At 49.6% G+C, this 14242-nt stretch overlaps 2 protein-coding genes across 3 annotated transcripts in view; one reads left to right on the top strand and one right to left on the bottom strand.

The window, feature by feature from the left end:
* The window catches only part of CDA (cytidine deaminase), a 66135-nt gene extending 64679 nt beyond the window's left edge, over window positions 1–1456 (bottom strand). Inside the window, exon 1 of the mRNA XM_077260298.1 lies at window positions 1354–1456. The gene's annotated coding sequence lies outside the window, so the exon portion shown is untranslated. The remainder of the gene's footprint in view (window positions 1–1353) is intronic.
* On the top strand, window positions 405–9489 carry CAMK2N1 (calcium/calmodulin dependent protein kinase II inhibitor 1). 2 transcript variants are annotated; one of them, XM_077260299.1, is made up of 3 exons: window positions 405–610; window positions 2110–2413; window positions 4876–9489. In XM_077260299.1, exons 2-3 carry the CDS (start codon window positions 2227–2229, stop codon window positions 4941–4943), a joined length of 255 nt encoding a protein of 84 aa, XP_077116414.1. In that variant the 5' UTR covers window positions 405–610; window positions 2110–2226; the 3' UTR covers window positions 4944–9489. The 2 variants fall into 2 exon arrangements, with proteins under 2 accessions (XP_077116414.1, XP_077116415.1); XM_077260300.1 differs by lacking the exon at window positions 405–610 and adding an exon at window positions 726–750.
* The last annotated feature ends 4753 nt before the right edge of the window (window positions 9490–14242 follow it).

Raw genomic sequence — 14242 nt, 5'->3', positions numbered from 1 at the left:
TCCCAGTCCGTACCTGATGTAAACCTATGGAAAAACAAATCCGCAGTGCTCATGCTGTGGAAAATTCTGCGCAGAAACGATGCGGTTTATTTTCCGCAGCATGTCAATTCTTTGTGTGGATTCCGCAGCGTTTTACACCTGCACCATAATTGGAATCCGCAGGTGAAATCCACAACGTGTGCACATACCCTTATTTCCCCCACATTATATACACATACAGTGGCGGTATGTACTCGCACACACACAATGTAGCTGTCATCCGCAGCCCCTCGTTCCATGCTGCCCCCTGTCACACCTCCCTCTTGTCACTGCCCCCCTCCCCTCATTAGCAGCAGAGGACATGGTGTGGCCCCTCCAGGTGCAGTGCAGCCACCATTGTTGTTGTGCAGAGGTGATGGAGCCCGTCTCCTCCTCTACATACAGATGATGATGGTGTGAGAATATTTAGAGCAGAGCCTGGTCCCCCCTGTGCAGCAGGCGCTTCCTCCCCGCTCTCCCCCAGTTACAGGCTGCTTCCCTGCCCTCTCATTTCTATGTCACTCCACCTCCCCTGCCTGTCTCCGCTCCCAGCAGCAGGATCTGCCTGTCTCCGCTCTGCTCTCTCCCTCCGGTAGGTTCTGTCTCATTCTCACCCCAATATTAACCGGCCAGATCCCACCATCTGCACCTATGACCGAGCTGTCAATCATCCCCTGCATGCAACACCTGATCCTGCTCCACCTGCAGTCTCTGATTCCTCCACAGCACCAGGTCGTGTATTACCCCCATGTAACCGAGCATCCCCTGCATGCAACACCTGACCCTGCTCCACCTGCAGCGTATGATCCCTGCTGACAGTGCCAGGTCATGTATTACCCCCATGTAACACCTGATCCTGCTCCATCTGCAGCGTATGATCCCTGCAGATGGGCCAGGTCGTGTATTACCCCCATGTAACACCTGATCCTGCTCCACCTGCAGCGTATGATCCCTGCTGAAAGCGCCAGTTTGTGTATTACCCCCATGTAACACTTGATCCTGCTCCACCTGCAGCATATGATCCCTGCTGACGGCGGCAGGTCGTGTATTACCCCCATGTAACACCTGATCCTGCTCCACCTGCAGCGTATGATCCCTGCTGACGGCGCCAGGTCGTGTATTACCCCCATGTAACACCTGATCCTGCTCCACCTGCAGCGTATGATCCTTGCGGACGGCGCCAGGTCGTGCATTACCCCCTTGTAACACCTGATCCTGCTCCACCTGCAGCGTATGATCTCTGCTGACAGCACCAGGTTGTGTATTACCCCCATGTAACACCTGATCCTGCTCCACCTGCAGGCTGTGTATTACCCCATTACACCTGTAACCAACCTGTAAATGATCCTATGCGTGCAGCACAAGAACCTGCTCCACCTGCAGCCTCTGTTCTCCAGACAGCACAAGGTCATGTATTACCCCACCTGCTGCCTAAATCAGACCCTCTCCCTGCTCCATACCATGGCGGGCTGTCGATCATCTATGCTACACCTGAACCTGCTCCTCCTGCAGCCCGAGTCCCCCCACCTGATCGCTCAGCAGCCCGTTGCATTTTGCCTCCCCGCAGACCCCTGTAACCGAGCTGTCACTCATCCCCTGCATGCTGCACCTAAACCTGCTCCTCCTGCACCGGTCTGAACTGCCTCATTGTCTGCAGCTGTGGGGGGTTCAGCACCATGGACGTCAGCGCTCCAGAGCCCCCATAATAATGGTGATTGGGACACCCCCGAATACTGGGGTTTGCCTCTTTATGCTCTCACCCCATGTCGTCCAGGACCCCTCTAATCTCCAGTGATAAATGCTGGTCTTCAGCCCCCTTTAACCCTAACAATGCCCCATATACCCAGCAGTGCCCCCTCCTTACATTGCTTCAAGACCCATTCCGCTCTGCATCCCCCCAATAATGCCATCACTGGCCTCCAGTATTAACCCCTTGTGATCCGCAGCCACTGGACTCCATTATTAACGATGCACGGTGCAGCTCTGCAGACCCCCAACACTGCAGCAGGAGACCCCCCTCAGCCAGCAGAGCCTGGGGGCCCCTTCCCCTAGTATCCCCCCTTCTGACTGCTCTTCGTGCCGTCCCCACAGGTCCCCTCCGCACCCCCAGCCGGAGGATGTGATCGGGAGTCTCCGTGGTGAGTGATCAGCGTCCTCTGGAGTGGGCTGTGATCGGTGTCCGTGTCCCCGGGGATCCCCAGTGTCACCATGTCCGAGGTGCTGCCCTTCAGTGAGGCCGAGCAGCGGGGGCACTACGCGGATGGAGGTGGGGACATGGCCGGACAGATCCCACTCACCTGTCGCCTGCAGGACACCGGCAACTTCTATGGCAGCTCGGGACAGGGGGGCGGCAAGAGGCCCCCCAAACTCGGCCAGATTGGCCGCAGCAAGAGAGGTGGGTAACCTGACACTGGCACCCACCTGGTTCCCCGTGTACCCCTCAATTCTCTGCACCCTGAACCCTCTGCCCCATGTACCCCAAAGTCTTCCCTATATGCAGATGAGCCCATATACACATGCAGCCCCCCTGTATACCCCCCAACACGCGTGCACGCCATTACACCTGCAAATATTGCTTGCACTGCCCCCGTGTTACCCCCAAATAATGTGTGTATGTATACTGCCTGCGCCCCTTCTAGTATCAGGGGATATTACATATCATGAACCTCTAAATCCTAATAGGGGGGGTTAATCGTAACCCTGTAAGCAGTAAGAAAGTATATGTTCTCTTATATACAGTACATACCCCATAATATCACCGCCTACACCCCATAATATCACCACCTGTACCCCAAAATATCACCGCTTGCACCCCATAATATCACTATATGCACCCCATAATGCCATCTGCACCCCATAATCCCTGATGCCTGCACCCCAAAATATTACCACCTGCACCCCATAATATCACTGATATCTGTACTTCATATTACTGCCTGCACCCAATAATAACACTATCTGCACCCCATAATATCACCACCTACACCCCATAATATCACCACCTGCACCCCAAAATATCACTATATGCACCCCATAATATCACCATCGGCACCCCATAATATCACCATCGGCACCCCATAATATCACCACCTGCACCCCATAATATCACCACCTGCACCCCATAATATCACTATATGCACCCCATAATATCACCACCTGAACCCCATATCACCACCTGCACCCCATAATCGCTGATGTCTGCACCCCAAAATATCACAGCCTGCACCTCATAATATCACTATATGCACCCCATAGCACCACCTCCACCCCATAATATCACATATCTGCACCCCATATCACTGCTATCTGCACCCCATAATATCACTGCTATCTCCACCCCATAATATCACTGCTATCTCCACCCCATAATATCACTGCTATCTGCACCCCATAATATCACTGCTATCTGCACCCCATAATATCACTGCTACCTGCACCCCATAATATCACTGCTACCTGCACCCCATAATATCACTGCTATCTGCACCCCATAATATCACTGCTATCTGCACCCCATAATATCACTGCTATCTGCACCCCATAATATCACTGCTATCTGCACCCCATAATATCACTGCTATCTGCACCCCATAATATCACTGCTATCTGCACCCCATAATATCACTGCTACCTGCACCCCATAATATCACTGCTACCTGCACCCCATAATATCACTGCTACCTGCACCCCATAATATCACTGCTACCTGCACCCCATAATATCACTGCTATCTGCACCCCATAATATCACTGCTATCTGCACCCCATAATATCACTGCTATCTGCACCCCATAATATCACTGCTATCTGCACCCCATAATATCACTGCTATCTGCACCCCATAATATCACTGCTACCTGCACCCCATAATATCACTATCTGCACCCCATAATATCACTGATACCTGCACCCCATAATATCACTGATACCTGCACCCCATAATATCACTGCTATCTGCACCCCATAATATCACTGCTATCTGCACCCCATAATATCACTTCCTGCACCCCATATTCTCACCTGCACCCTATATATGCTGATATCCCACATTGCTATCTGCCCCCCCCATAATATTGCTGCCTGCTCTCTGTAAGAATTGTTATATTCATTTATCATGACCTAAATATTAAATATGATGTCATCAGACCCCTGTGATTATTTGTGTGTCACTGACCCCCCCATGGGTTAGAAGTGACGTCATCGGGCCCCCTGTGGGTTAGGTGTGACATCTTTGGGCTCCCTGTGGATTAGGTGTGACCTCATTGGGCCCCCCTGGGGCTAGGTGTGACGTCATTGGACCCCTGGGGTTAGGTGTGAAGTCATTGGCCCCCTGTGGGTAAGGTGTGACGTCATTGGGCCCCCTGGGGTTAGGTGTGACGTCATCGGCCCCCTGGGGTTAGGTGTGATGTCATCGGGCCCCCTGTGGTTTGGGTGTGACATCATCGGCCCCTGTGGGTTAGATGTGATGTCATTGGGCCCCCTGAGGGTTAGTGGTGACATCATTGGGCCCCTGGTGGTTAGGTGTGACATCATCGGTCCCCCTGTGGGTTAGGTGTGATGTCATTGGCCCCCTGTGGGTTAGGTGTGATGTTGTCGGCCCCCTGGGTTTAGGTGTGACATCATTGGTCCCCTGTGGGTTAGGTGTGACATTATCGGCCCCCTGTGGGTTAGGTGTGACGTCATTGGGCCCCCTGTGGTTTGGGTGGGACGTCCTCGGCAGCCATTGGTGGTCCCGTTACTTGTGCTGGCTGCGTACGTTGCGGTGTTAGTAGATGCAGCCGGGGGGCCGTATCCGTCACCCACGACCTTTTGGCTTGTGTCCTCCCTCATGGCCCTGACTCTGCGCTTCTCTTTGCAGTGGTGATAGAAGACGAGCGGATCGAGGCCGTTCTCACGATGTCTGAGAAAGCTCCGCCAGCCGTCTAATCCCTCAAGGACCCCACCAACCCACAGAAAGACCCCCATAACCCAGGTCCGCGGCTACCATCAACAACGTCACCACTCACCCTACCCGGATCACCGGAAGCCTCCATTGCAGGGGGAAGCGATAAGAGACATCACATTGGGCCGGGGGCACAGACTTCATGCAGCAGCTGAGCTTGTGTTGCCCCCCATGATCACTGGCATGTGGGGGGCGCAGCAAAAAAGCCCCTCCCCTTACTCATATAGTTGATGCCGGACTCCGTTTAGTATCCATTTACTTCATTATTTATTAATGGCGGTCCAGGATGTGTCCGTCACTGCTTCCGGATCATTTCCTAGGGACACTGCGGGGATAGCGCCCCCCATTTCCTCATGGCAGCTGTGGGGGGCGCAGGTCATACAGTGAGTACGGCTTGACAACTTGTCAACGTAAAAATTACGGCCAAATTCAGACCACGACACATAATGGAAAAGCAAAGATTCGCATTTATTGGATTTTACAATTTTTGGTTCCTTTTAACCCATCAGGTTTTTTTTCTGACCCCTTCCCCGTCGACGCATCCAAAAGACGAGTAGAAGCATTACAATCTCAGAATGAGCTCACTGTCGGATTCTCGGTTAACTCATTCTGCAGCCAGCAATAGACCATGTGGCATAGAGGCTGCAGAAGAAGAATAGTGCAATATTGGATAAAAAAACGGGCTTTATTATTCACCGACCCCCTAACCAGTAACTAAAACATGGACCGGTATGTGTCAGTCGGTCGTCCCGTCTACCCATAGGGTTAATATCTGTGGGCGGCCATTTTTATTCTTTGTCAGCTGCTGCAGAGAACCGTATGTTTGTCTCCTCGGGCCATAACCCAGATTTCTGTGGGAGAAAAAAAAAAAAAAAAGCATAAAAAATATATATAAAAAAATAACAGAAAAAAAACGCTCTCAATAATATCGTATGTCTGAATTTGCGGGGCGGTCGCGGGGCTGTCGCGGTCGCGGGGCTGTCGCCGTCCTGCCCGCTCTGTTCTTAATACTGTTTACATGATTTAATCTTGCAAAAAAGAAAACAAAAAGGCATATATAGATACATATATATGTGACAAACTGTGCACCTTTGCATGCCGATATCGTTTTTTGACATGTGACATTCTTTGACGAATGGAATTCTTTTTAGCCGTGCAAAATATCGCGTGTTCCTCGACTATTGTTTTGTTAAAAAAGAGAGAAAAAAAAGGAACTTAAAGGAGAAAGAATTTTATCATTTGTATTTTTTTTTAAATGGAGAGACAACTGTATCATAGTTTTTTGTGTTTTTTTTTTAAATAGTATCTTCCTTTGTGCTGTAACGCCCCTCCCCCTTTAAATATTTTTTGGAGGAACTGTCTCTTTAAGACATTGTAGATTTTGATATGTTCTATTTGATGCTGGGGATATTAGGGGAAGGGGACGCTACAGCCTTTAGATTGATCTGAAGGGGTTAAATAAAAATGAATCACCCCGGCCCCAGTTGGCGTTTTATTTTTATATATATGTATTTTTTTTTTTTAAAGTGCCAAATTTCTGTGCGACTTATAAAGTTTAGCTCCAGTATATTCTGGATTATTAATTTAATTTTTTTTACTAGCAGGAGGCAACCAGAGACCCAAGTGTAGGGCAGACTGGGACTTGTAGTTCTGACATCAGCTTACTATCTTGATGATATTTTTTACTGTTTCTTGAGTATAAAAGGTCGCTGCTTCTTTAAATGGACTGGTACGGCGGAGCAGGATCGCCCGCCATGGGCCGTGGATTTTTTATTTTGTTTTTCAGAAAAAGATTGATTTATTGTTTGCCATTTTGAGTTGCGCTGTGTGTGTATATGTATGTATATGTATGTATATGTATGTATGTATATATATATATATATATATATATATATATATATATATATATATATATATATATATATAATCTATGCTTCAGAGCTGCGGAGATGGTCACAATGTCCTGCACTCGTACGTTCTTCCTTCCAATCCTAGACGCTGTATATAGATATATATTCTTTTTTTTTACTTTAAATAAATGAGGCAAACGGGACTGTATTACACGTTCACAACATTGTTGGAATCCCCCCTTAAATGGGACCCCTCCCTTGCCATAATCGGTCAGAATGCCGCCGTTCTCCCGAGTCCGGCGTGGTTTTTCTCATGTTCCTGTGCCTCTCTGTTCCTGAGATATGATCCATTTTATACAAATTTAGCCTTTATAGCCAAGTGGGCGTATTCTCTATTAAGTGAATAATTAAGTACCACGCCTACTTGTCAAATAAAACCATTTATATACAGAGAAGAAGGGCCCGTATTTCAGGAATGGAGAGGAGAAGGAACAAAATAAAAACATCGCTGGATTCAGGAGAACGGTGGCTTTTACATAAGGTTAAAAAAATACACATTTATGGCAAGTGATAAGTCCCCTTTAAGAAATGGCAGCAACCATTTTGTATGCACGGCCATTGATGGAGTCAAGGAGATAGCAGTGGTTTCTGTTCGGCCATTGGAAGAGTGGCGCAATTTTGTTAACGCATTTGCTTCTACTGTAGTACGATTGTGCTCCATTTTTACTGTAAGGCTCAAAATGGCGTAATGTGCTCACAAAATGGCGGCTCCCAGCGTGGGCGCACGTAATAGCACTGAATATGTTTTCTGCATGGCTCAGGATTTCCGAATAACCCGCGGGTACGGACTTATTGTATAAAATGGAGGGAGATGCGGGAAGATTTGGGTTTGGGGGGCAATCGCGTGTCTATATGAATATTATGGACCATCCAGCATGGTGCATTTTCAAGTAAGCAACATTCGGTTGATGAACTACAACCCCCAGCCGCTTTGCTTCGAGGTTTTAATCCAATAATCGTAGCGGTGCTGGTTTTTATACATGTTGCTTACATACGACGGATAAAACATGGACGGATGGTCCTCACTGAACAAGAAATGGACTTTATGTAACAATACAGTCAGGATTTCAAAATGGCTGCTATACAGTAGACTGTATTGATAATGGTCAGGGCTCAAAATGGCTGCTATATGGTAGACTGTATTGATAATGGTCAGGGCTCAAAATGGCTGCTAAATATGGTGGACTTCATAAAAAACAGCCAAGTCATTTATAATGGATGCTGTGCGAAGAGGCCGAATTTCAAAATGGCTGCCAATAAACTACATGAGGCTTAAAATGGCGGCCGGCACCTCATTTCACCGTGTAAAGATGGCAGAAATGTGTGTGTGGGATGAAGGCAGAGACATTACTAGGCCTTGGAAGATATGACCTTGTTGCTCTTGGCAACCAGTTACACCTTAAGTTTTATTGTTTTGGCCTAATTTGTCCATAGCAACTAAAGTTAAGGTTTCTTGTTTCAGCCATAGCAACCAATCAGAATGCATTTTACAGGTGTTGTTATCCACAGTGGCCAATCAGATTTAATCTTCTATTTCCCCCTTTATAGTCCGCAGCAACCAATCACAATTTGTTTCTCACAGGATCCAATCAGATCTTTGCTTCTATTTTTTTTTTCAAGCTCTGTTGTCCATAGCAACCAATCAGCGTTTAGTTTACATTTTGTAAACTGCTGTGTAAAAATAAAACGAGAATTCCGATTGGCTGTTTTGTGCCGCCATGTTTCTTCCTTCCTGAGGCTCTTTTTGCTTGTTTGGCAAAATAAATTCTGTTGCTTGTAGACTAATTTTTCAGATTTTATTATGTGTGTCCTGTAAAAAAAAAAAAAAAAAAGTACTAATGGCCACAGAGGTCGGGTTGGTGGAGGCCGACCTTGTACTTGTGGTGTCGTACGTACAGATGGGAGACAAGGAGATGCCCCTTTAAGGAGGTCTTCCACATTTATATAAAAATCTGATTACTACAGCAGACAGGCAGGTGTCTAAAGATGGCCGTCATGGACGGCGCATTGCCCCCTGACGTCAATGAAAACATTGCTTGCTATGGACACACCACCAGTGGTTATTCGGTAGCGTATCCATAGTAACTGCGCTGTCTCCCACAGTCGCCTCACGTCACTCCAGATCTGGTCCGCCATTAGTAATGAGATTTAAAGTGACAGTCCCCCATTCCCGTCCAGGTCCGGTGCGTTCCTTCCGGCATCCATTATTGCCCTGGCTGTTTTCTGTCCACCTTTGATAGCGTAATATACGTGAACAATGGTATTTGGGGGGCGGACATCCCTGCCGGTCGCCTTTTATTTCTGCAGGATGGAGAATGGCCGCTCCAGTATTGCACAAGGTGAAGTCACGGACCAGCACTATTATATAGAGACCCCGGTGCTCGGCTTCACTTCCTCCTTCCGTCAGGCTGGAGCGGCGGCGTGGTTGATGGCGGGGCCACAGTCGTTATATTACAGCTTTTTAAAATTATTTTCTTCCTCGTACCACTTAAATGTGTTTGCGGCAAAACCGTTGAAGGGGTTAAACCGTGTATCTGTAACGGGGGAGGGTGGGACTGAGGTACTTGAAATAAATATCATATATTACCACTGTTTTTATTGCAATAAAATGTTGATACGGTCGAGTCGTCCGCGTCTTTGTTCTCAGGAAACTTTTGCGCAATTTTTAGTGTATGTATAAAATAGTGATGCGGCGTTCCCCTTTAAGAAGGACATGTTTGCTTGTTTTTTCCAGCCATTGGGTTTCATAAATGGAAGTTCCATCACTACATTAATTTCTTACGGCCCCCAGTTCCATAGACGATGGTCGTCTCTCGGGTTCCTGACTTTCTCACGGCGGTCGCACGTTTAGATGAGATTGATGACATTTCCCCAGGTATAAACATCGGCTCCGTCCTGAGGCCGAGGTGACGGTGGAGCGGAGACATGGTGTCCGCGCAGACTTCCTGCTTCGAGGAAGCGAAGACACAGATGAGGGGGCTGGAATGTGTCTCCTGTGTCATGGAAAAGTGTGCGGGGGGCCGGGAAGGGGAAGGAAGACCCAACAAGACCCCCACATACGTGTGCGGAGAGACGACGCGTGTTCTCAGAGTCCGGAAATGCCAGCGCCACCATGGTCTGTGCCCAACCTGGACCGTCCTATGGTGATGGCGTGTGCATCTCACAATCATCACACATCATCCTTCCACCATTGTATACAGCATCACACACAATCCTCACACGTCGTCCTCTCGCCAGATCATACACCAATCACACATCCTGTCCCCTTTTATACACATCACTCATACCTTAGTTGACCATCATACAGTTGTTGCACGGTGATCATCATACAGGTGGTTGTGTCCTGAGGAAGAAGTCATCTGAACTTTGAAATGTGTTGAATAAAACCACTATCTTTTATTTGCAATGCATCTGAACCTACGTTTAAGGCTACTTTCACACATCAGGTTTTCGCTGTCAGGCTCAATCTGGCTAAATTTCAAAAAAACGGATCTGGCGAATGTTGCTGCTGGATCCGTTTTTTTTCCCATAGACTTGTATTAGTGCCGGATTGCACCGGATGACATTGCGTTTCGTCCGGTTTTCGCCGGATCCGGCAAAACTGCCGTTTCCGGTTTCTGGAAAAAACGTCCATAGCAATGTTTTTTTGTCTCTGGCGAAAAGCCGGAAGCGCCTTATCCGGCTGTTTGCTAGAATGGAAGCCTATGGGAGCGGAAGGTGCCGGATCCGGAAAATGCCGGATTCCGTTTTTTTTAAATGAGCATGCTCCAAATTTTTTTTTTATCCAATTATCTGGATATGCTAGTCGCATCCGTCAAAAAAATTGATCCGTCGCATCAGTTTTTCACAATCTGCGCCGGATCCGTTTTTTCGCCGGATTGTGCCTGATGCAAAAAAACTGATGTGTGAAAGTAGCCTTATTCAGCAGCGCGGATTTCATCCACAAATCTCCAATTTCATTAGTAATAAACACTACAAGACCCTCCATATACCAGGAATAGCCCTCAAGACATGCTATAAACTGGGAACAACGCCCAGAAGTGCCAAATACTGTATCCCCCCACAAGACCCGCCGTATACCGGGAACATTCCACAAGACCCTCCATATACCGGGAACACCCCACACGACCCGCCGTATACCGGGAGCACCCAACAAGACCCGCCGTATACCGGGAACACCCCACAAGACCCTCCATATACCGGGAATACTCCAAAAGACCTGCCGTATACCGGAAACACCCCACAAGACCTGCCGTATACCGAGAACACCCAACAAGACCCGCCGTATACCGGGAACACCCAACAAGACCCTCCATATACCGGGAACACCCCACAAGACCCGCCATATACCTTAAACACCCCCCAGACCCACCGTATACTGGGAACACCCAACAAGACCCGCCGTACACCAGGAACACTTCACAAGACCTTCCATATACCGGGAACAACCCACAAGACCTGCCGTATTCAGGGAACACCCCAGAAGACCTGCCGTATACCGAGAACACCCAACAGGACCCGCCGTATACCGAGAACACCCAACAAGACCTGTCGTATACCAGGAACACCCCACAAGACCCTCCATATACCTGGAACACCCCACAAGACCCACCGTATACCAAGAACACCCAATAAGACCCTCCATATACCGGGAACACCCCACAAGACCCACCGTATACCAAGAACACCCAATAAGACCCGCCATATTCAGGGAACACCCCAGAAGACCTGCCATTTACCAAAAACACCCAACAAGACCTGCTGTATACCAGGAACACCCAACAAGACCCGCCGTATGCCGAGAACACCCAACAAGACCCGCTGCATACCAGGAACACCCCACAAGACCTGCTGTATACCGAGAACACCCAACTAGACCCGCCGTATACCGAGAACACCCAACAAGACCCGCCGTATACCGGGAACACCCCACAAGACCCTCCATATACCTGGAACACCCCACAAGACTCACAGTATACCGAGAACACCCCACAAGACCCACCGTATACCAGGAACACCCACCAAGACCTGACGTATACCGGGAACACCCCACAAGACCCTCCATATACCGGGAACACCCAACAAGACTCGTCGTATAGCGGGAACACCCTCCAGACCCGCAGTATTCAGGGAACACCCCAGAAGACCTGCCGTATACAAAGAACACCCAACAAGACCTGCCGTATACCAGGAACACCCAACAAGACCCGCTGCATACTGAGAACACCCAACAAGACCTGCCGTATACCAGGAACACCCCACAAGACCCGCCGTATACCAGGAACACCCCACAAGACCCGCCGTATACCGAGAGCACCCAACAAGACCCGCTGTATACCGTGAACACCCCACAAGACCCTCCATATACCGAGAACACCCAACAAGACCCGCCCTATACTGAGAACACCCAACAAGACCCGCTGTATACCGAGAACACCCAACAAGACCTGCCGTATACCGGGAACACCCCACAAGACCCGCCGTAAACCAGGAACACCCAACAAGTCCCGCCGTATACCGAGAACACCCAACAAGACCTGCCGTATACCGAGAACACTCAACAAGACCCTCCATATACCTGGAACACCACATAAGACCCACCGTATACCGAGAACACCCCACAAGACCCTCCATATACCTGGAACACCCCACAAGACCCACCGTATACCGGGAACACCCCCCAAACCCGCCGTATTCAGGGAACACCCCAGAAGACCTGACGTATACCGAGAACACCCAACAAGACCTGCCATATACCAGGAACACCCAACAAGACCCGCTGTATACCGAGAACACCCAACAAGACCCGCCATATACCAGGAACACCCAACAAGACCTACCGTATACCGAGAACACCCAACAAGACCCTCCATATACCGGGAACACCCCACAAGACCCACCGTATACCGAGAACACCCCACAAGACCCTCCATATACTGGGAACACCCCACAAGACCCTCCATATACCTGGAACACCCCACAAGACCCATCGTATACCGGGAACACCCCCCCCCCAGACCCGCCGTGTTCAGGGAACACCCCAGAAGACCTGACGTATACCGAGAACACCCAACAAGACCTGCCATATACCAGGAACACCCAACAAGACCCGCCGTATACCGAGAACACCCAACAAGACCTGCCGTATACCGGGAACACCCCACAAGACCCGTCGTATACCAGGAACACCGCACAAGACCCTCCATATACCGGGAACACCCCCCAAACCCGCCGTATTCAGGGAACACCCCACAAGACCCTCCATATACCGAGAACACCCAACAAGACCTGCCGTATACCGGGAACACCCCACAAGACCCGCCGTATACCAGGAACACCCAACAAGACCCGCCGTATACCGAGAACCCCCAACAAGACCCGCCGTATACCGAGAACACCAAATAAGACCCGCCGTATACCAGGAACACCCCACAAGACCCTCCATATACCCATATACCTGGAACACCCCACAAGGCCCTCCATATACCTGGAACACCCCACAAGACCCTCCATATACCTGGAACACCCCACAAGACCCACCGTATACCGGGAACACCCCCCAGACCCGCCGTGTTCAGGGAACACCCCAGAAGACCTGATGTATACCAAGAACACCCAACAAGACCCGCCGTATACCGAGAGCACCCAACAAGACCCGCTGTATACCGTGAACACCCCACAAGACCCTCCATATACCGAGAACACCCAACAAGACCCGCCCTATACTGAGAACACCCAACAAGACCCGCTGTATACCGAGAACACCCAACAAGACCTGCCGTATACCGGGAACACCCCACAAGACCCGCCGTAAACCAGGAACACCCAACAAGTCCCGCCGTATACCGAGAACACCCAACAAGACCTGCCGTATACCGAGAACACTCAACAAGACCCTCCATATACCTGGAACACCACATAAGACCCACCGTATACCGAGAACACCCCACAAGACCCTCCATATACCTGGAACTCCCCACAAGACCCACCGTATACCGGGAACACCCCCCAAACCCGCCGTATTCAGGGAACACCCCAGAAGACCTGACGTATACCGAGAACACCCAACAAGACCTGCCATATACCAGGAACACCCAACAAGACCCGCTGTATACCGAGAACACCCAACAAGACCCGCCATATACCAGGAACACCCAACAAGACCTACCGTATACCGAGAACACCCAACAAGACCCTCCATATACCGGGAACACCCCACAAGACCCTCCATATACCTGGAACACCCCACAAGACCCACCGTATACCGAGAACACCCCACAAGACCCTCCATATACTGGGAACACCCCACAAGACCCTCCATATACCTGGAACACCCCACAAGACCCACCGTATACCGGGAACACCCCCCCCCC

The sequence above is a fragment of the Ranitomeya variabilis genome, chromosome 4 (assembly GCF_051348905.1).
Source record: "Ranitomeya variabilis isolate aRanVar5 chromosome 4, aRanVar5.hap1, whole genome shotgun sequence".
Lineage (NCBI taxonomy): Eukaryota > Metazoa > Chordata > Amphibia > Anura > Dendrobatidae > Ranitomeya > Ranitomeya variabilis.
The sequence above is the reverse complement of the archived record's forward strand: the minus strand, read 5'-3'. Positions and strand labels throughout refer to the sequence as shown.